The sequence below is a fragment of the Gallus gallus genome, chromosome 10 (assembly GCF_016699485.2).
Source record: "Gallus gallus isolate bGalGal1 chromosome 10, bGalGal1.mat.broiler.GRCg7b, whole genome shotgun sequence".
Lineage (NCBI taxonomy): Eukaryota > Metazoa > Chordata > Aves > Galliformes > Phasianidae > Gallus > Gallus gallus.
Window position 1 is genome coordinate 11,281,723 of NC_052541.1, and position 22,486 is coordinate 11,304,208.

Here is a 22,486-nt window from a genome sequence, read left to right on the forward strand (position 1 = left end):
GTGGAACTGTAATTGCTGTTCTCCCACATACCTTAATATTAAATTGAAAAAATAGATACTCCGTAACTCTAAACAGGGAGGAGCATTCATACTAGGAAAGAAAGCTGAGTGTTTTCCATGGGAAGCTCAGTGCAAAAGCACCATTTTTAAATCAGGTTACCATTTTGTTTTATAAAGCAGCTATAAAATAATGTATTTCGGAATCATCTTATGCAAACAACTAGGAAAAGGCAATTACACAGCAGAAAGAACTTGGTGAATGAGATGTATATCTGGATCTGGGAAGAACAGCCAGGAGCACCAAACGTACAGATTTACCCTGGGACCCCAATGTAGTGCTTACATACACCTCCTACAAATCAATGCCCTCCAACCATACAACTTTCAGTCAATGCTCAAAATCTTAATTTGAACTGTCGCTTGCTTTTACTCCTGTAATGCTACAATGGGATAGAAAGCACCACAACAACAGCAGGGTGGCAAAGCATTTGGCTACAGCATATGAGAACAAGCCCCAGTGTAGCAGTTGCAGAAATTAAGGAAAAAAAGCTGCTTACCCTTGAAAGACCACAGGTATGCAGAGATCTCTAGCAAGAAACACCTTCACACCCCCCTGCCAACCCTTAAATGAAGTCTGGGAAGGGGTGGATCCTGGCTGCACTCCTTCTAGTCACTCAGGTGCATTGCATTGCATTGCATGCACCTGAGCTCCCCTGGGTTGGCTCTGCCTTCCCACCAGGTGCTCAATCACTGGTTCAAGCCATGACTCAGCATTCCTACTTCAACTTCTTGATGCGTTGGTGATGGCACGTGACATGTCCAAGCCATCTTTCACAACCACAGCTGTAGCTCTTAATGCTTGTACTTCTCATCCTACAGACCCCCGGCTCCACCTCACATGATGGCAGTCCCTTCCAGCCGACCTGTCCTTCAGGCAGAGGACTCTGGGTGTGGAGCTGGCTCTGACGTTCCTGTTCTGACACCAGGTCAAGTGCATCACCACCTCTGACAAACAAGTAAACCAACGCTCCATCTAGCAGCAAGTGTATCAGGAGAAGGAAAAGCTTCTCATTAAAAAATCGCTCCCCTTGCTCCCACATCTGCTGAGGAAGCTGGTATTCTTCTTAACATATTGCCACTAAAATCTTCATTATTATGAGCTTCTAGAAACGTAACAGTGAGGAGCTCATCCTGCAGCACAGCTGGGCATGCAGTTTGGCAGCACAAACAAAGCCTTCGCCTTTGTGTGATCAGGTCCCATCCAGCACAATAACATGGCAATTATATACACAGGTGAATCCACTCATTTGTAAGGCAGGAGATGGCATAAAACATCTTGCAATAGATAAAGGAGAAAACATTCACAGCATTTTAATGCTTCAGAGCCCTGTCTGACAACTGTGTCTTCTCTAATCGGTGCTCATCTCTTAACCTGGAGCTCTCATCGTTTCACCAGAAGCACCAATTCAAAAAAGCTGTGCAGAAAACTGACCTGCTCCCTTAGTGGCATCAGAAAGCTGCAAAGCAGAGCCTCTCAAACAAACGTGGAGAAAACAAAACATTAGCAGACAGGACAGGCTTATTACAGGTGACATACTGCTGCAGACATTAACATTCTAGCCACGAGGCTTAATAACTTTATGCTACCTTCCTCTAAAGGCTGCGACAGAAATACTGAGTGTGACAAAGAAAAATAAAGCTCACACAAGAGAGAGATCTTGAAAAATAACTCCTGATAAAAAGCAGCAAAAGGGAATACCTGAGAATGCAAACATATGTGAGTCACCTGATCCGGGCTCCATACGAAAGGAATTATCTGTGGAGTTTGGTGCACTGCTCATATCTTACAAAAGCCCTATGGTATTTGGAGAGGCACTGCAGTGAGGAATGTCATCCTTTATTTTTTTCCCTCTTTGAGATGAATGCCTGCCTTCCCCCCCAGGCGATGGTGTTTCTGCAGGCAGGGCACCACACGTGTAAGTGGTTTTATTGAAATCAAGGGATCTTTACACAGTCGAACTCTTTAGCTTGCTATGGGACACCGTCTTTTGAGAGCACAACTATTGAGAAAAGCATTTTCCTTCTGCTTTCTGTAGCTACCAGAGCGGTGACCCTCCAGCCCCACTGCTGCTTCTGCATGGGGCTGCTCCTGAAACAGTCATCAGTGGGGTGAGCTGGGCTGAGAACAGCGGTACTGGCACAGTGCTAAGCTACAGCAACCTCCATCGTACAAACACTTCCACATGCAGCTAATCCTGACTGAATGCTGCCTAATTGGATCCCAGACAACACTGTCTCATGAAGTCCTTGCAGAAATACAAGTGTACATGGAGTCAGGTGGAAAGAGGGACATGTAGGCTGAAAAGCAGAGAGCAACCAATCAGTTTAAGCAAACAACAAGATGCCATGATAGTAGGGCACAGTGCCTGGCATAAGCTGCCTTGCTTGTGTTCCTTGTTGCCCCAAACCAGCGACAGTAAAACGGATATGACAAATGACTCAGAGCGCCGGGTCTGTGAGAAACACAAGCTGCAAGCAAACCAAAACTTAGTGTGCAAAGGGAAAAAGCGAACACATCTGGGAAAAAGGGCTGGCAAACTAAGAGAGAGAAAGCTGGAAGCAGCAATACTACAGGAAGCCAATAGTGGACCACAAGTTACACTCGAACAGCCAATGTGCTGCAGAGGTCGGGGCAGCGTGCAGAAATCCCCATATGCAAACACACATCCTGCCAGAGCGGGCAGCCACCCGCTGTGCCACCGCACCCAGGAAAGAGGGGCAGGGCGGCCACAGAGGCTGGTAAAAGCTGAAGGGAGCAGATGCATGATGCACACACACCTGGGGGTCAGCACACGCCACAGCAGCAATCAGCGGGGCTGAAGGGACTGACGCAGTGCTTAGCAATAACTGACACCCCAGGAATAAGGCCGTGCACGGGCACCTTGCCTCTACCCCTCTGCACTCAGGCACCATGCAGGGCGGCTTCCACAGCACCTCCTCAAAAGGAGGAAGGACACAAAGCCCAACCTGAGGCACAGGGCTCTGCTTCCCGCTGTCACCTGATGGCAGGCCTGTCACACAGCCTACTCTAAATGCCACCTGATCACGGCTTCATTCCCTCCCACCCCGTGGAAGATACTGATATGTGCTGTGGAAAAGGGAAACCGTTAAGTGCCTGACATCTGAAGTTGGATGGAGGAGGAGCAGCAGGTTAGAGACATGGGGAACAGCCACACTTGGTTGGTTTGTTCTTCCAGAGGTACCAGCCTGTTCTGCGTTCACAGAAGGGCTGGTTCACAGAACCCATTCATGGAGGCTCGAGCACTGTACAGCGAAAGATTCGTGGAGACAAAGAGAAATTGGAAAAAAAAAAAAAAAAAAAAGAGCTGCATGAATCTAACGACTTTCTATGCAGAATGCATAAATCAATCAGGGGAAGGACTGGAAGATCAGAACTGTTCTTCGCAATGATCACATTTGTTCCTCTATTTGCATATTCCTGCTTCTCCCACCTGGACTGCACCTCCAGACTGATGGTTTCAGTTCTGTTAAAAGCAGCTTCACAGGCAGTGCTTTCTGAGACCAAAGGGCACAAAGTTACTGACTTCTAGGGGATACGCTGTTTCCTAGCTGACCTGGGTGACATGGCAGTGACCCTGCAGGGTCCCTACACGACCTGAGACCCTTCCCCTCCACCCTGACCCTAACCTTGCTGCATGCACAATGCTTCGTTAACTGATAGTCTTACAGAAATTCTTTGGCGTATGATATTCCTTGCTCTGCTTTCTCTCTTTTGTTACACGATGCCTTCTATTCGAGCAGCCAAACCAGAGCTGGCAATCGGTCTCTCTAGGTTTTTTACATGTTGCTGCGAGGCAAAATAAACAGTTGTTTCCAGTTTACACTTTCAGTGCTACAGATGTATGTTAATTATCCTTTCAGCCTGCTAATGAAAAACCAAAAGGGATTTAAATGTGTTTTTCTCAGGTGGACCCCAAAGTCTGCAGACACCTGTCCCCTCCAGCTGTGGGCTTTGTGCTACCCAGAGCAAGGTATGAGGTCTCCTCCTTTCATGTTGACTCGGCAGGCATTTCCAGATTTCAGCAAAGCTTTACAAAAGGCCATGAGATGGGGATTAAATCTTGCTGAAATCCAAGAACTTCATGTGTTTTTTTTCTTTAGTGCAGCAAAGATACAGCGTGGGCTGACCTGAGAGCATGTGAAGGACAGGGCACTTCAGAATGGGCAACAGGAAGTGTATTGTTACATTCATTCAGTCATTAAAATGCTGCAGTATTTAATCAAAATCCAACCTTCCTTTTGTTTTCTGAAACAACAAATTAATATAAAACAAAAACCACCAGGTCTCATCTACCGTTCAGACAAAAATACGTATTATCAAGACTGTCCTGTCAAACAGTCTGAGTAGAAGAAAGAAGAACTGGATACGAAACTGCAGTTTATTTCCAATTTGGGTATCAGGTTTAGAACTGGCTGTTAAACAAAGGAATTAAACAATCTCAGAAGTGCAAAGGCAGTAATGCAGGGACCTTCCCCAGAGGAGGAAGTAAGGATCCATTTCCTTCTCTAAGTTTCAGAAGCTTTAATTCACGATACTCACTTGTCTGCCAAATATTTCTTGGAATCTTTAAAATAACTGTTTATTCTAGTTGTTCCTACTGTGCTTCAAGCCAAACTACCGGGCTCTCCTCTGTTGATGCTGCCTCTTTCGGAGTCCACAGTCAAAAGCAGTGCTAACATGGTGAGGTGTGACACCCATTAAGTACCTATTACTTATATGAGCTTGAATATACATACGTACAGAGTAGGTATGCATATAGACACACATACATATCCATCGTATCTAGAGATCTGAGATACAGGTGACACAGAGGGCAGACTTCAAAAGTGCTAGGGTACCTACACAAACAGCATGACGTTAGCTAATTCCCAGCACCTTCAGAAAGCCGGCTCCATATCCTCTTCCTGCTTGCTCCACACAAGCTATTTTCCAGTGTTTGTTGCTATATTTATCACTTGAATTACAGTATTACTGAGAGGACTCAGGCAGACTCGTTCTCCCTGACGCCTTTCGTGCAGTGGGAAGGTCTGTACTGCTCAGACAGCACCATTTGGTACAGTTAGCCTGGCCAAGATCTCTACACTGTCATCACTTTTCCAGCACTATCAGGAAATCCTTTTCATCTGTCCTCTCCTAACAGGTTCTCTAACACAACAATAAAAAGAGGAGATCTGTCAATTAATGCTTGTAATGGGAACTAACAGAAAGAACACGTGTGTTGACTTGACAGTCTACAGATTTCCCTGAAAGGACAAAGAATGTATCTATCCAGTTAATTCCATCAGTCAGTAGCTTCAGCATGGGAAGGAAAAGCATCTACCAGAAAGCTTGCATGGAACGAGCATGAAAATCTTTAAGTGCTTATTGCCTCCAAACTTGTGAGTCAACTGTCTTCATTCTGGGCTGGCTCCATTTGGGCTTACAAAACATGGCACTGCAAGAGAGAATTTTTCCTCTATTGTCATTTACACAAAAAGATCAGACTTGCACATTTGAGGATTGTTATTTAAACTAATTAAAAAGAGAGAGAGATTAAGATATAAGGAAGTGAATTTTAAATAAGTTTCCCCAATATTCCTGCCTGTGCTAACATCAAACACAGAACATCTAGGCCCCAAAATGATTCGTTTGCCAAACAAGCGCAATTGAAAAGGTTTTACTACAGCTTATGATCCAATTAAATGTATAAAAATGACTGCTTTTTAGGCTACAATCCTCAGATGAAATCTGTTTTTAAGTCATGCTTAGAACAGAACACAAGAGCATGGGTAAACAACAGCAGTTGCTGAGGTTCCCCACCTTACAAATGCTGGGAGAGCTCACACTTCACTCCTGGTTATTTTTGTTTTAGGAAACGAAGGAAACAGTACTTGGTGAGCTGATGAAGTCACTGAAAAGGCACTCGGACCCACTCTAAATATGACCTGATATTTGCAAATAAAAGTTTAAGTGAGAGTTATCTAAGCAATGAATGCCAACCAGGTGCAGGTTTAGACGGTAAAAAAACAGTTCCACAAAGATCTCACTGCATTAAATGTCTCTTTTCAGATGCACCACAACCGAATTCACGGGAGTGCTGTGTGAAGAAGCCAACACCTTCAGAGTCAGTTCCTTGGTCAGACCTTAGCAGTGATCAGCAAATCCCGTCTCATCCCAGAGAGGAGCAAATAGAGACCCGCTGAGAAAAACTGCTTGCAGCTCTCTGAGGAGTGATGTATGTATGATGTATGAGAGAGGTACATAATTCAAGAGGGACAGAGCAGGAAGGAGCCCACAATTGGTACAGAAGTCACAGGAGACTCATATTTAGTAACACAGCAAAAGTGATGTCATAGAACAGAGCAACCAAAAGGGAAAAAAAGGAGAAAAGCACACGGTGAAGGACTGGACAGGTCCCAAATGGCCAAGGAGGAAAGATTGCAGACTGTGTTTTGGCAGAAAAACACAGAGAGAGATCTGTTGTCTATTTCTGATGGACCCTTTGAAGTTTTCTGGATCTAATCTGATTTTTGCCTGTCATTCTTTGCCAAAAAAGATAAACCTTGCCAGGGAAAACCCACCTTCCCTTATCCTCACGCTAGTAAGAAAACAAACGGTCTGTTTTAAATATCAAACACTTAAAATGTGGGGTTTTTCTTCTGCAATGTGTTTGAGACTTTGATATTTCCAAGCTGCCATACTTGCAACTGCAACGGACCCGGCTTGTTCCTGGCTACGTCTCTTGTGTTTGACCAAATTCAGCCAGAACACAGGCCTTGGTCCGCAGCTATCACCCCGCCAGCTCCATCTGTACTCTGCTGACCTGGGAGATAAAGGTTTATTTTCTGAAACATCTGTGTATCAGTGTCCAAAATGCTCCCTCCCCCCCCCCCCCCCCCCATATATTTTGTACTGATACTGAAAGTCTTCCAGAATTCACTCAGTGACAGCAACTGCTTTTAATATTCTCTAACACTGTACTAAACTATAACACTGTAGAATTATTGGCCTTATCTTTTTAGGGTCTAGTCTACCAAAATCTGTAGGAACAATCTTACCTTTCAGCCCTTGCCTCGGGTTACTTTAGCTCTTACTTTAAGGTGCCACATCTTGCTGTGTGTGGGACTGCTCAACAACACTGAAGACTCATTCAGCTCAAAATTACCATGCAACCATCCCCACATTTATGATGCCGGGCCTACCACAGATATCAATTTCTATTTACTACACATTACTGTAAGCAGTACACTGAAAATTTTATACCTATTTGCAGCTCTAACATGTTAAAATGCCCCAAATGCCATTTTGCAATCACTGCAGGCAGATGCTTTTTAATAGCGTTATTCACATATGAGGATTATCAGATAACTCGCAAAGCTGGAGCTCAAGTAGGTGCTAATTCAAAGGAAAATAAAGGCACTGGGCAGGAGGAAGACAGGAACAGGAGGCCAGAAAACAGCACATTTGTATTCAGAAGACAGTAAATACACCTTTAGAACAGTTGCTGTGGCACTGTCACTTTAAAGCTTGTGTCCTCCTCCCAGCATGGAACGCTCTCCCTACCTGCTGTACACAGACGCACTGCTACACACACTGCTCTCCATACACTGGTTTACCTGCTTGGATCTCTTCTTATTGTCCAGATCAATGTAACCATCCCCGCACAAACCATCTACCCAAATCTACTTCTCGCCTCCCCAGCTGTAAGAGGCCAGATTTCCATTCAGTAATGGCACCAGCCATTTACCAGGGCATGCTCTTATTTTATTGAGGTCATTCCAGATTTTTTTCCTCCTCTCTCTACAGCTGCATTAACAGCTTCCTTCCTATTTTTAATTCAGTAGCTAATTTCAGCAACTAAGTGCTTATTGTTTTTTTCAGGGTCACTCATAAAACAAACGCCATTATTGATCTTTCTGAATCCACCACCAATTTTTCCCTTTTATCTCATCTGAGTGTCTCTTCAATGGGCAATTTCTCAATAAAACAGGACATCCATCCTAGATAAACCAGGGTATCCAAAGAAAGAGATCCTTCTGTCCATGTGTGCTAATACAACTCCCATTGCAGCAGTAGCCACGCAACTCATAAGTGTTAGTGGGTTTTGTCTCCACAACACCTTTTCAGAGGGAGAAGAGCTATTAGCTGCCCTTTAAAATAGGGAACTAAGACACAGAGGGCTGTCGTCCCTCAGGCAAAGACAGTTCACAAAATGTAGAATGAAATGAATCCTTTTTTTCTTATATCTTAACCACAGCAGCATCTTCCCTCTGATTCCACATGCACCCTAGACACAGGGCTGCTTACTTGTTGGATTACAGGGCTGATAACCTGGCCACTTGGTACTTATCATATGTTTTTAATCAGTATCTGAAGACAAATGACATCACAGGTGAACAAAAAAACCTGTTAGACCAAACTGCTGCAGTACTTTATCTGCTCTGACTATTAAGATTCAATATAATTCTTGGAGCCTAAGCCCTAAACCTACTCACTGTCCCACAGTTAAGCTAAAGGACATTCTGGCTTTGCCCCAAAGAACGTGATACCAAAATGCAAAGCAGCCCTTCCAGGTGGTAGGACCCAAGTGACATCTTCCACATACCAGCTATCTAAAAGCATCTTTGAAGACAGTGCACTTACTCGCCAATTCTACTTTAACAAGATATGCAAAGATAGAAGATTTACTGGCCATTACCATTTCAGCTAAGTGTAGCAAATTTGGTCCTTTTCAAATTAATCCTAGATTGATTCACAAAGAAACATTAAATGCAGTTTGACTGCTATAATAACGCACCATCAATCATTAGACAAAATTTTTCAATGGGCCCTCTGTGTATCATCACTATCTGGCCACTTGCTTTAAGATTTCTCTCCCTTTTCCTACAGCAATGAAAGACAGCCTTGTTCTTGCTGACCAACACACCCTCAAAGAGAGGGTGGAGAGCTAATGGCCTAGGACCAGAGACTGCTGCCTATGGTGGATGTGTCTGTAGTGTTTTGCCACACGGGGCTGGCTGTGCCCACAAGCATTATACCTAACAAGACAAGAGAACTGAGCTAGGTCCAGGTCCAGTGCAGCTCCTGGAATCTGAGCTAGCTTTTCTGCATGACAGTACCCATGCACATGGAAACACAGTTAAGTAAGAACCAGGACAGTTTTCTCCGTGCACTTCATTATAGGGCAGGACTTCTTGTCCTGCTTTAGCACTTCTCAGCTCTATTAAACACAGTTTGAGAAGTATGTTTCTGCACAGGAAATTCCTGCCAAAGGCCCCGGAGATACAAAGTATCATGTGGTAGGGACAATAACATTGCCGCTTGAATGTACTGTGACTTAAGCTAGCATATTAGCAGTGAAATGGGTTGATTTTCACATGAGAATACAAAGACCAAACATGACAATTGTGTAATGAATAAAGAAGTAGGTAGCAAACACGCAAAGATTTGGGAGCAAGTAATTCCCTGGATAAAGGGCACTCAATTAATCAGAACATCTGTCTCAACTTAGACAATTTTTCTCCTCTCATGCACGTATCATAATGTTTTCTGGGAAACAAAACAAAGACCAATGTCATCACCAGGATTTCCCTTCACTTAGAAAAGCACATATCAGGCAAAACCTGGCAACAAAAATGAGGTAAAGTCCTAGTAAGGACAACACAAAGAGGATTTTTAACAGGTAACAGTAGCTTCAGACAGATATCAGCCTGGTCTCACATGAAGTGGTAAGTCACCGCATTGCATGCAACAGGAGCAGCACATTCAGAGATGCTTGCCATCCAGGCCAACTACATCCCAGCACCAATGCCCCCAGCCTGCCTGATGATCGACTCTGGGCTCTCTGCAGTTTCCACCTCAGCTTGCTAAGTCGTGTTCAAACGAGAGACTGCTTTGTCTTCACTTGAACTTCACATCCTGTTAGTTTGCACAAAGGAAGTGAGTTATGTTAACAGCACACCTATTTTTTCCTAATGAAGATACACTTTCTTGGACAGTATTGTCATTCACACACCTATTTGGACACCTAGTCAAAGGCTACGACCAGTTGTGTAGCGTATAATTCTTCTTCTTAAAGGAAAAAACTCTCACTGAAACAAAAGGGCCCATTCTGCTACTAGGTAAAGAAACAGGAGTTGATCAGAGGCTCAAAAAGGAAAGGGATTAACGTGCTTCCATGTGGCTATGGTCTCAACTGTTCCAATTAAAACTTTCACAGTAAATTAAACCATGACAGAGGTAAGAATGAAGTCAATTTTCTGTGGATCGTGCTATTCCACTGACATAAACTGCCATTATTAGGCGGTATATTCAGCAATCTGTACAACATTAGAGTAACAAGACTACAACCCAGTGTTGATTAAGTTTGGCCTTTTGCATGCTAATTTTGGTCTGCTCTGCCAAAATAATTGAATGTACCACCTTATTTACACACCTCTAGATAATTAGCACACTCTCTCTATTCCTCCTTTACTGACCTTTGCTTAAGCCTGTGGTGCTGCCCCTCACTCCTTGTAGCGTTGGATGTCCAACACCACTTGGCCGCTCCCTCAGCTGTGCTCAGAGCCTTTCCATTCACTTTCCACCACTCACACTCATCCTCTCCCAGGGCTCCCTTCTCAAGGGTAATGCTAGATGTCAGCCCATCTTGATCCTGTCCTTCTCTGTTTTCCTACACGTTGTACACAACACTTCATTGCTTTCATGCTCTCATAGGCTAGAACCACCAGCAACTTCCCTTGACTAGGACATGAAGGTGCCAACTACCACGGGATTGCCCCAGAAAGGTTGGAGAGGACAACAAATAAATAGACTCCCACTGCTCGATGCCTGCTAACAAGTTCAAACAACACATTATGCAATGAGTACACACAATAGTGACCAAAACTGAGGGAAGGGACAGCCTTGTGTGCGTGCCATGGTACCAGACCCCCCTGGAGAAAGCTCTGCTCCGCATTACTGAGGCCACCCCACATACGGATGTCTCAGTACAATGGGGCGCTTATCTGGCTGCCAAGTGCCCGCCATGCTCTCCCACCTCTGTTCCATCACAGCAGCACCAAGTAAAAGGTGACAAAGGGCTACGGAAGAAAGTCAACGCAGCGCAAGACAAGGTGAAGCCGGCGGATGGGCTGGAGGCCCAGCACCCACAGACCTGCGTGCAGGGGGCCCGAGGGGCCGCGTGTGTGACACCCCACGGGGCGGCCGGGCCCCGCCGCCCCGCACCGCCCCTCCGCAGGGCCGCGGCACCCCGCGGGCTGCGCCCGCCGCCCCGAGCACCTGAGCGCAGGCCTCGTCCCCATCCCCGCGGGCGTCCCCGGGCCCTCCCCCGCCCGTTCTGGGCCGCGCCGGGCCTGGGGCCCCGTGCCCCGGGGGGAGCCGGGGGGGCCGGGGCGAGGGAGGGCGTATAATAAACAGCATCGCTGTCACGCAGGCAGGGCTGCCGGCTCCCAAAGCCGCCTCCCCGCGATAACAATCCAGGTACAGCCCGCGCTCGCCCCCCTCCCTCCCTCCCTCTTCCTCTTCCTCCACCTCCTCCTCCTCCTCCCGGGGGGCCGGGGAGAAATCCGCAGATCAAAGAAAAGATGCACAACAATAGCGGGGTGGGCGCGCACCGCCGCCCCCCGTCCGGCGGGGCCGGGGCCGGGGCCTCCGGCGGAGGTTCGCCGCGGCCCGGCCGTGCCCGCCCCGCGGGAGGGCGAGGGGAGCGGCTGCGGCCCGGGGGGCCGGGAGCCCCCGCCGCGGTACTCACCCGGGCCGGCCAGTGCGGGTACCCCTTCATTTTGGCGAACACCAGGTCTCCAGCCTTGTATTCTCGGGGCCGCGGACGAGCCATCGGGAGCCGCCGCGGGAGCCGCCGTCCCCCCCTCCCTCCCTCCCTCCCTCCCACACCCCCCGCGCCCCGCACACGCCGCCCGGGGGCAGCCGGCCGAGCCCCCGCGGGGTGCGATGCGGCGGGGCGCAGCCGGGAGCGGGGCCGGGCCGCGGGCAATCCCCGAGCTCTCCGGCGGCGGCGGCGGCAGGAGGAGATGGGGTGTGTGTGTGAGTGTGAGTGTGTGTGTGTGTGTGTGTGTGTGTGTGTGTGTGTGAGTGTGTACGCGGGGGAGGGGGAGGCCTTGGACACAACCCCAGCAGCCCCCGGTACAGGGAGCCGGCTGGCGGCGGGGCGCCTGGCCGGGCGGGGGCGGCCGGGGAGCCCTCACCCCGCGGCGGCGGGCGGGCGCGGCGCTGCCCGCGGCCCCCCCGTGCGAGCTGCTACGCCGCCCGCTCCATCCCCGCCGCAGCCGCCGCGGCCCCGGGAATATGGAGCCGTCTCCTCCGAATTACTCCTCGGGCAGCGACCGAAAACAGGATCTTCTTATCCCCCCCCCACCCCTCCCCTCCGCGCTTCGCCTTCCTGTTATTTTATAGGTACACAGATCGGTTTCTATGAAAATAGGAGAGCAGAGAGCGGCTCCAGTCCCTCCCGGCCCTTCCTTCCCCTGCTGAAGCATGACATGGTTCTTTATGCGCGCCTGACATGGAGGCTGGGCGAGGAGCAGCAGCCGCTGCGCCCTGCGGATCGCTGCAACCGGGTCCCCGGCTCGCCCGGCCGTGCAGCCCCGTCCCCTGGCACCGAGGCCCGGCCTCGTGGGGGGCTCCGTGGGGTGGCTCCGTGGGGTGCCCCCCAGCACACCCTGCATATGGTCTCCCCGTTGCCCGCAGACCCCTGGGCCTGCCCCGGCCCCTTCCACACTGCAGAACGCAGCAGGTCCCAGCGCACAGGCCTGCACCCGTGGCACGCTGGTGGGCATTCCCATCTCTGTACCCATCCTCTCTCCACCAACAACCCTTCCATGTTCCTCAGCACCCTACAACTCAAAAAAAAAAAAAAAAAAAAACCACCACCACCACCAACAAAAAAAACAGCACAGCCACAGCAGCAGAAAGACTGGAGCTGCAGTCCACTGAAATTCACTTGCATTCACAACAAGGGCTTGGCCTCAGAGAACAGTTGGGACTTGGCTCTTGCCAGATAATGCCAGCTTTAGAAGCATGCACCTCAGTAGAAGGGAAGCACTGAGGTCTCACAAATTCCAAACCCAGACATCACCATTTTTACCATGATGATACCAGTTCAGTTGTAAGGTTCAGAAATCAATTGTTATTGATGTTCACTGTACTGAAATGTTGTCAAGGGAAGCACCTGCAACCTGGCTCATAAGCAGAAAGGTTTTCCCCTGGGCTTGGATGGAACTAAAGCATGCAGGATGGCAGCTGTCCCCTTTGTGTCTGGGGAGATAGCTGTGTCTGCGTTCCATGTCCCAAGAATGGCATCTGGCAGCAGGCAGATGGAGTAGGAAAGATGGGGCTGGAAGCTGTATGGTCCTATCTAGGGAATGAAGCAAGTGGGCCACAGAACTGCCGGTCTGTAAGGGCAGAGAAAGAAGGGAAGCAAACATTTCTTGTAGCACCTGGTTTGGGGTTGGAACAGGACTAAGAAACCTCTCACTGCTTGTGGTGTCCCCAGGGATGGTTGTGGTACCCAAACACTGCTGCCAACAGCGCATAAGTAAATAAAGTTTGGCACTTTGGGGTTGTAAAAGAGGGCATGGACTTCTCTGCTGGGGGAAGCATTACTGTAAAATCATTAACTCAGGTATCAGTACCAGACTAACAATGGGAAAAAATACACAAGAAGCTGAATAAGCACTTAGGTGATTGCTCTGCCCTCTGTCAATGCTGTTATTTCCCTGAGCAATCCAGATCTGTGGCAGTTGCCAACACAGCCACCTTCAGTGTAAACATGTGGGCTAACAGCCCACTTTCACTTTCACATCAGATAGGACTGTGCATCCTTTTACATTTATACCTCATTTCAGTTTGAAATCCCTTCCGAACAAAAGTCACACAAAATCTCTGACCACAGCAGTTGAGGACTCTGATCTGAGTCTGAAATAATTCGGACTGCTGTGCCTTACCTCCATACTTCTGCTGTCATCCAAGGCAGCCTTGTTTCCATAATACTTAGGAGAAAAGTAGAGCTGATTTATTTATTTTTTCCTATCTACACGATTTGCTTTTCATTTAGAGGTACTAACAGCTCTTTCTAGCAGCTTATTTAATGACCTTAAATCACAAATGAGCAGGATATGTGCCTATTTCTTCTAAAAGGAAACTGTATGGGCTATATACATACACACATGCGTATGCATATACCTATGATAAATGTATTGCTAGTTAGAACAGCAAATTCAAAATGACTCGATACTGAACTGAAATTTCTCATCAAAACATTCTCTTTTTATTTTAAACTTTCATTCATCCCAACACTGGTGTCTGTGGAGGATGCAGTGAATAACAATATTTCTATTCTGCAGTATTAGAACTCTAAAGGAAACTCATCCCATGGACATGCAGGGACACAGCTCTCTTTATCTCTTGCATATCAGATGCAGTGGATATGAGTTGCCAAGGTAAGATTTCAAGGCAAGAACTCTGCTCAGCTTTTACCAGCTGAAAAGTCTTAAATATGCTTTGCGAACAGTCCCACCATCAAGCTGTAGTTAATATGCTGAGAAAGGATGAGAAGCTGCAAATTTCACTGCTGGTAAATGAGAAAAGAAATCAAATGCTCCACACGTTAACAGCATGGAAAATGACCTCAGCAGAAACAAGAAATGAGTTTCTTAGTGTGCATAACTCCATCAGCCACTGATTACAGCAGACAAAACACGAGACCTGCACGGGGCCTGTTCTGCCATGTCGCCTGCAATCTGTCTCCCTCTGAATGGGACATTATCCACCCTTTCCACACAGAAGTGGGAAAGAGAAATCTGCTTGCCATCCTCCTGGCCAGGTGTTATGTTTCCTGAGCAGGACGATATGTACAAGTAGGGGAATGAGCAGGGACAGGGAGTAAAGGCAGAGGCCCCGCAGGGCCATGCAGAGAAGTGGCATGGCCAGCCGTGCAGCCATCACTCACTGAGATGAGTGGTGGCAGAGGGACCTGTCCTGAAGTTGTGGCCACACTGGTGGATTTTGCTTTCCCAGGGATTCCCAGGGAACAGTATTCTTAAGCTATGGAGAAGCTTTAAGCCAGTCCCGATTATTGCCCGCTGTTCACAGGAAGAGAAAAATAGCTACGTAACTGGTTGAACATTCTCACAGGGAATGAATTCCATTGATGGAACGGAGTGTGGATCAATCCTTAAGAAAAGTGCACGTGGACATAAAAGGCCTAATTTCAAAAGCACCCTCCAAAGTTATGATTAAATTTTTAAACACACGTAAGTTTTGCATGGAGCACTCCATGATCGCGGTTTTACACGCCGTTATTGGACATCTGTATGCCGCCTTCTCTACAGACTTTATTCATATTGCAGTCTTACACTTGCTGCTTTGTGACATGCTGCTTATATAAAGGTACAAAAATTATTATATTATATTGCCTCTGAAATTCTGTCTCTGGTCATCTTATAGCTTTTGCTTTCCCCACTCAAATCCCTTCTAAGATCAGCCTATAGATGTTCTGCAGCATGGCCATGTGTATAATGACTTTACTATAAGATACTGAAAAAAACCTTCCTTTTACTTGTGTATCAGTAGCTGATACAATTTCCTTTCCTTCTGCATCTCTTTTTCCTGTATCTAGAAATGTGTTAGTGATGATCACAATGATCAGTAATTTGCTTATGTCCACAGTAAGCTAGCCTTATCTGTTAAATATTTTAATAGGAAATTGTTCTGAGTCACTACTGAGCCATTCCCCTGTGCAACACATGTCTGAGAGCACTGTCTGCAACCGCTGCACTCCTTCAGGTCAGCAGAAAGATGCCATAACGTTGTATGTCCATCCCAACATGCACAGAAAGGCACTTACCGTGCCCATTAGGATATTCTTAATTACTGGAGATAAGAAGCTCACCAGGGGATCTCAAACCTTCTCCTTAATAAGCTTAGAAGGGGGAAGGATATGTATCATAGCTGGAGCTGGTTATATACACCCAGTTTCATGAATCTTCTTAGGTTACACACTGGAGCAATCTCCTAATCATATTAAGTTAGACCATCTTCAAGGTGATGGCTTTACATGTTGCAGAAGTGTGAACGTGTATCCCAGAGGCTGAAAAGATTGGAGTACTTCGGTGAAAATTACCTTCCTGTGTGGCTGGGAGCCTTCTGTTGTTAACTGGAAAGATTGGTAGGGGACGGAAATGTTATTAGCAAGTATGCACTGCCTCCATTCCTTGTTCTATATTCTGTACTGTGGCTAAAGCTACAGGAGATAATAGATACCTACAGTTAGTGCTGCTTAGCGATTTCCAGTTCAAACCTTTGCTTTCAGTTGCTTGTATGTTTTTCATAATGTAACCACGAGAACTGAAGTTTTCCATGATCATTGTGCAGCTAATAAAAAAAACTCCCACAAGTTCTTGACAATGATGGTAGAAGAAATAACTGTAAAATTACCAAATTGCCAGGTGCCTTTTGCTGTCCTAAGGGTATCCATAGGAATGTAGCCAAGTTGCAAGACTGCGAGAAGCATTTGTATGCACCCAATAGGGGCTGATAAACAAGTCTCAGATGTTCTGTCAGGACTAAACGTGCTCTTAAGCTAAAGTGAATGTGATTCAGCTCAGGAGTGGAGACGGCTGTGGAAGCAGTGCTCGTGGAAGGAAAAGATGGCTGTTTCCCTACTAGTACCCAGACAGTACATCAGGACGGAGTGACCAATCTATGCAGAGAGAGAACTGGGAAGAGCTGAAAGGGGAGCAGGGAACAGCTAAAGTCTGGGAAGGTCATGGGAAAAGCAGTGAGGGATCAGGTGATAGGCAAAAGCAGCCACAAGTGGAACAACACAAAGATTTCAGAACATCTTAGAATATATAAAAAAATCCACATGTATTCTAACAAAATGTTGTGGTCCAGTGCGTTTCATGCTCTGCCTCTAAGTTCTCCATACAGAGATAATGATCTATGACTGTGCTGCCAGTAACCCATCAACTCAAAAGGAAGTCTTGACACTGCATTCAAAGGCGTCAGACTCTATGACCTTCTAGAGTCTCTAAATGAGAATCAGCCCAAGCTTTTCTATGGGGGTGATAACAGACAAGCCCAGAAAGAGATTATTAAAGATTGTGTCACAAACCACCCAAGAAGAGAGAAGAATTGAAGTTGCATCAGGAACCCGGGCCTGTGTATTTCCCAACATTTGACTACCTGAGTATGCAACTTCCTTGTTCTTTGAATTTTGTTTTGGGTCATGTTACAAAATTTGGCAGCTGTTTGTTGAGAAACACTCATCAAAATTCAGTACTTCCACTAATATTCAACAAATGTATTTTATTGAATAAACTAACACTCAAAAAACAGTATCAAGGTTATTGCGTTGGACAGAAGTTGCACAGTCTCCTTACACTTTGTTGTTCCTATACCTTAAAGAATTTGGTAGAGATGTCATTCATTACAATGAAATTAATGTATTTTCATCTTCATTTGATATACTAATCTATAAAATGCCTTCTAGAAAGTCTGGGTGACAAGCACCATCTCTAGAGCCATAAAGCCATAATACCTAGGAAGGAAAACCTGCAACTGACATTTTTCCTCTGGAGACATACTTTAAATGTGTCATCTAAAGCCCTCAAAATTTATTGGGTGAGAAATATGTTGAGAATTGGCAGGAATAATAAATTTAGTGGCAGACTCATGACACTTATCCCACCGTAGTTTCCCCTCATAAATACTGGAGAAAAGGATTTCTCTCACATACCCTTCGGTACATTCATCAAAGTGCCTTTTGGATCGTGCCTTAATGAATAATAACATTCCAACATGGACAGCAGAACATATTGACTTAAGGAGCTTTGTAACTTTACTTTTATGTCAACTGAATGACAGTTCCAGAAAGTGGGGAACAGAAGGAAATAATGTGACTTGCATGTCACCTCTCGAGATTGTCACTGTTTTGTATCAAACATTCCCTCTCAGGAGTAGGTTTGATGTTGGGATTTACTCTGGAATTCACTTGGGTTAAAGAACCTAAGCTTTGAAACTTATGTTGTAATGCAGTGTGATGCATAGATACTATCATGAGAAAAGTAGTGTATTAATTAATAATTCTGTCAGATGTTTCTTCCTAGATAGCTTGGCATTGACATGAGTTTAACAGAATCCACACTGAGCTACTGGAATGTCCTCCCAACTCTGCGGAAATTAGGATAAAAACTCTTAGTGAGTTTCCCATGATGTTACATCTCAAACTTGTTTTACATCATCGTTCTCTGTTCTCATGGCCAACATCACCAACCTCTTGTTGACTCAGATCTATAAAATGGGCCTTATCCTCAGATCTCTCCACCTCTTTTACCTCAGTTGCTTCCAAATCTTACCTTGTATTTATCTATGATATTTTTTCTTCTCCATGAGTGCACTTTTCTCCAAGTATCACTGCTCTGTGTTCTTTTTTGTCCTCTCCTGCTCTCGTTCCCTCTCCAATCCACACAGAGCAGTGTTCTGCTCTGTGTTCTACACACTGGCTTTACTGGATCAAGCATCTTACTGCTTCTTTCTCACCTTCCCACCCTTGTTCCCCCGAGACCTGCTGCCTCATCCCCCCAGGATGGTACTAGTGCTCCAGGGGGCTTAGGGTTAAAGACTACAAAATTAGTGGGGCTGAAGGTAGTCCTCAGAGGCTGTGTGACTGGTGATACTGAGAGTGAAGACCATGACGGCCGTCTTCAGTGATGGATGCCAGGGTGGGAATGGACATAAGGAAAGTCTTGGGCCAGTTTGTGTGGATGATACTGCACCTGGGGGACTGTAGGGGAAGAAAGCCATCACTGGCCAGGCAGAAAACATGGCAAATTATTTTTTCTCACTTCCTGATTCCCAATGAAGGGCTTGGCTCCTTGGGCAGCCACTCCTTTCCTCTCTGGGGCATGAAAGGGAGCTGGAAGGGAGAGACTGAAGCTGCTGATCCTACCACCACACTTGGTCTGAAACATTATCGCTTAAGCCTTCTGGTGTACTCTGAAAGATCAGCACACCACCTTGAACAACACAAGAACTGCTTCCAGCTGGCTCCCATGAGAACTCCTGGAAAGCACATTTCTTCACACATTCCATATCCCCACTGCCTCCAGATCATGTTTCTTGCAGTGGCCTGCAAGGCTGCCCCTTCCTACCTACATCTCGTCATGTGGCAGCCACATGTTGATTGTTTCCCTGTTAGCCATGCCAAACCTAATATCCTGCTCACCTATTTGTCCCTCAGAGATGTCCAGCCTATGCTCCCTGCTTGTGACATGTCCTTCTCACGCTGCTTCTCAAGAATCATAACCTCAGTCTTTTGAATTCCTTTCCCCAAACTCCATCCTTCTTGGACACTCAGGACAACTGATTAAGTTTACCACCTTTCTAATGAGGGAGAGTTAGTGTAGGAATGTAAAGAGCCTGGAACTGAAATGGTATATAGGATGAGAAGAAAAGGTCATGGGTAAGAAAAAAGGAAGTTTGCATGCTTAATGACAATTAAGATTCTAGCTTGTAATTGAGATGACTTTGCCCAGCATTTCAGCAATCCCTTTGTTGTATAATGTATCCCTTTCCCCATGGTCTGACTTTGTTTTCTTCAACGCTGCCCTCTTCAAAGAAGGCACAGTTTTCTTCTTCTGAGTTTGGAAAGTTATGTGTTTATAAATAATAAATAGAATAATAATAAATCAGGGCTACTGCACTTGCTAGCAAACAGCCAATATGCACCAGGTCTCTTTGAAGTCAAAGGGGCTGTTTCTGCTGCTCTTTATGCCACTTTCTCTACTTTGGATACAATGAAGTTGATCCTGTTTCATATCACTGAGAAATGACTTGCTAAAATGTAAAATCTCAATAAGCTGCAAACATAATAGAAATACTACTAAATGATAAATACACATCCTAACAGAATTACAGAGAAAATATTATCAGACAAGAAATTCATCTGTTTCTTAAGAAGACAATATTTATCTCTAATTGCAACATAATGACCTGGTGAGGAAATGGCATGCTTCTGTATACTTGTTTGTTTTCTTCTTTAGCTTTCACTTTTTTTTTATATGGATGCTATCTTATTGAACAGAAATACCAGTTCAAACCTCACCACTGTAGTTCATAGAACTACAGTGTTTCAGAATAAACAGAAAAATGATATCCATCTTCACTGAGTAGCAGCAAGGGGCTTAGTATATTGCTGGAAGACAAGCATAAAATATTTAGGCTGGTTAGTATTAAGAAAGTCAAAGAGAATATTATGAGATGAAGCAGCCAAACAGAATTGGCAATGATAGTCTTATAATGGAAAGGTATTTATAGAGTGTTGCTCCCATTGGACAGGATGCTGCTGTCTTACTCAGGCAAATCCCCCACTGAAAATTTCAAAGGGCATATTGTCTGCCTAGAGATGAGCAGGGACTTGGGGACTGAAAGTAATACACGAAACTTCTGTCCATTCATGTCATGCCTATATTAAAAGATTGTATTGCATGGTGGTGCAACTGCAGTTCTCCAACTTCTGGGCTCTGTGTGCTTGCCATACGGGGCAGAGCTGGCTCTACAGATGTTAAAGTCAGTCTCTGTTGCCCTGTCTGTGCCCACAGAGAAGAAGTTCAAACGTTGACTTTTTGCTATCCAGTGATCAACCGTGAATTTCTGGAGCGTGGCTAGCAGAGGAAAGGCAAGAAATGGTACATGTGGTTAGGCACCACAGACCTTTAATTTAAACTGTGCTGTTCTGAAAGCCCCAGTTTAAACAGAGAGCTTAGCTCTCTGTTGTTCTAGGACTTAGGTGACATTTTGTATCCTGATAACAGGAGAAAATCCACTCTGCCATACATTTCTGGGTCTCAGGCAGCAATGGCATGAAATGGCAGCGGGCTGCAGTGTGTTTCCCCACACAATGTTCTCCCCTCCCCGCTGCCAGCCTTCCAGAATAGCTTTTACTTCACACTGGTAGCTTAAGGAGCTCACAGTACATTGACTCCAGCATCCAACACAGAAGAATTCATATATAAAGAGTTTACCTGGATAACAGTAATGTCCGTATAACATAATAAGAAATGGGAAGAATCAAGATTTAGGGCAGTAGTACGAACCAGTAACAGAAAGTTACTCTATAATCGAAAACCATGAGCTGCTTTACATCTAGTACTGGCTGTAGACTTGGTGCAAACTTTGCTTGCTTCAACAATGGGATTCTCAATGAAGGCAAAAGATATTTCCATTTTGTGTTCAATTCACAGAGTTAATAAAGTGACAGTTGGTACACAAATTAAAGTGAGGACTTCACTTCTCAGTAAATATGTCGTTTACAGTCATAATCATTTAATAATAATTGGCTTTGTAACAAAGGCCACTAGGCCAAATGCTCTTGGTGTAATTTTGCTGGCAGCAATACAAGGAACAATTTGGCTAGGGTGTACCCGGTCCTCTGTGGCAAAAGGCAACAAAAAGAGGCATACTCACACAATCTTGTCAAGTCTAAAACCATTCTGCTCATTTACAGGCTATTAATGAAAAACTAGACAAATACATTTCTATTAAACATTACTCCATCTATATATAGAGAGAAATATATGTACAGTGGCATTCAGTGAAATATAAACAGATAAAGCTGGTATAAACCTTCAGACATCAAGAGTGTTACATACACATTCCTTGAAGTTATTGCATGTGAATTCATTCTCTCTCTGGCACACACACATGATAATGAAGCTACTGGTTCCTACTGATCCTGAGAATCCCTGAAGGGCTGGGCAGAGGTCCAAAGAGCTGTATCATAGCAGGTCATTCTGCTACATATTTGTCTTTTTGACACTAACATTTGCCAGAAAATCCATCATTGTCAATGGAGCACCATCATGCAACATGGTAATAAGAATGTTTATGGGCAGTCTCTGTCAGTGTTTTGCAGAGAAGGAAGTATTAGAGGGAACACAGATAGTGCTGCACCCTCTTTTTAACTCCCTTGCTTTTTTGGACAAAGCTATGACACTGATTCACAGTGCCTTTCTTCTGACAGTAACCACTCTGGTTTAGATTCTTTCTTCCTTTTATTTTTTTCTTAGTGAAGTGTCCCACAAGCTCCTTTATTTGAAGGTTGTGCTTAGAAAACCTAAAAATAAGGCTTGGAACACCTAAATGCTTGTCTCCAGATTCATGGGATGTAGTTCATTGCCAGTCACATCAAAGGCAGCTGCCCCACTACACAGCATGCTCAGCTCCAGTCTGCCACTGAATGGGCAGGAGTAGGGAGCTGCTGCTCCAGTAAGGAGCAGAAGCCACGTCAGAACATGTACAGCTGTTATTACTGTAATCGATGGGAATGTGGGTTATGCTATGATGCTCCTGGAGTCTGGAACTTTATTACAGCTGTCTATCTGTATACTGACTGAATCGCTCTGATGT

The 22,486-nt window shown here is 45.5% G+C and overlaps 1 protein-coding gene across 1 annotated transcript in view; it reads right to left on the minus strand.

Annotated features, from left to right (window-relative positions):
* HDGFRP3 (hepatoma-derived growth factor, related protein 3) overlaps nt 1-11,937 on the minus strand; it is a 35,135-nt gene extending 23,198 nt beyond the window's left edge. The window contains exon 1 of the mRNA XM_015292026.4: nt 11,814-11,937. Coding sequence (XP_015147512.1) covers nt 11,814-11,897 — 84 coding nt within the window. The 5' untranslated portion in view covers nt 11,898-11,937. The remainder of the gene's footprint in view (nt 1-11,813) is intronic.
* Nucleotides 11,938-22,486: the final 10,549 nt, after the last annotated feature.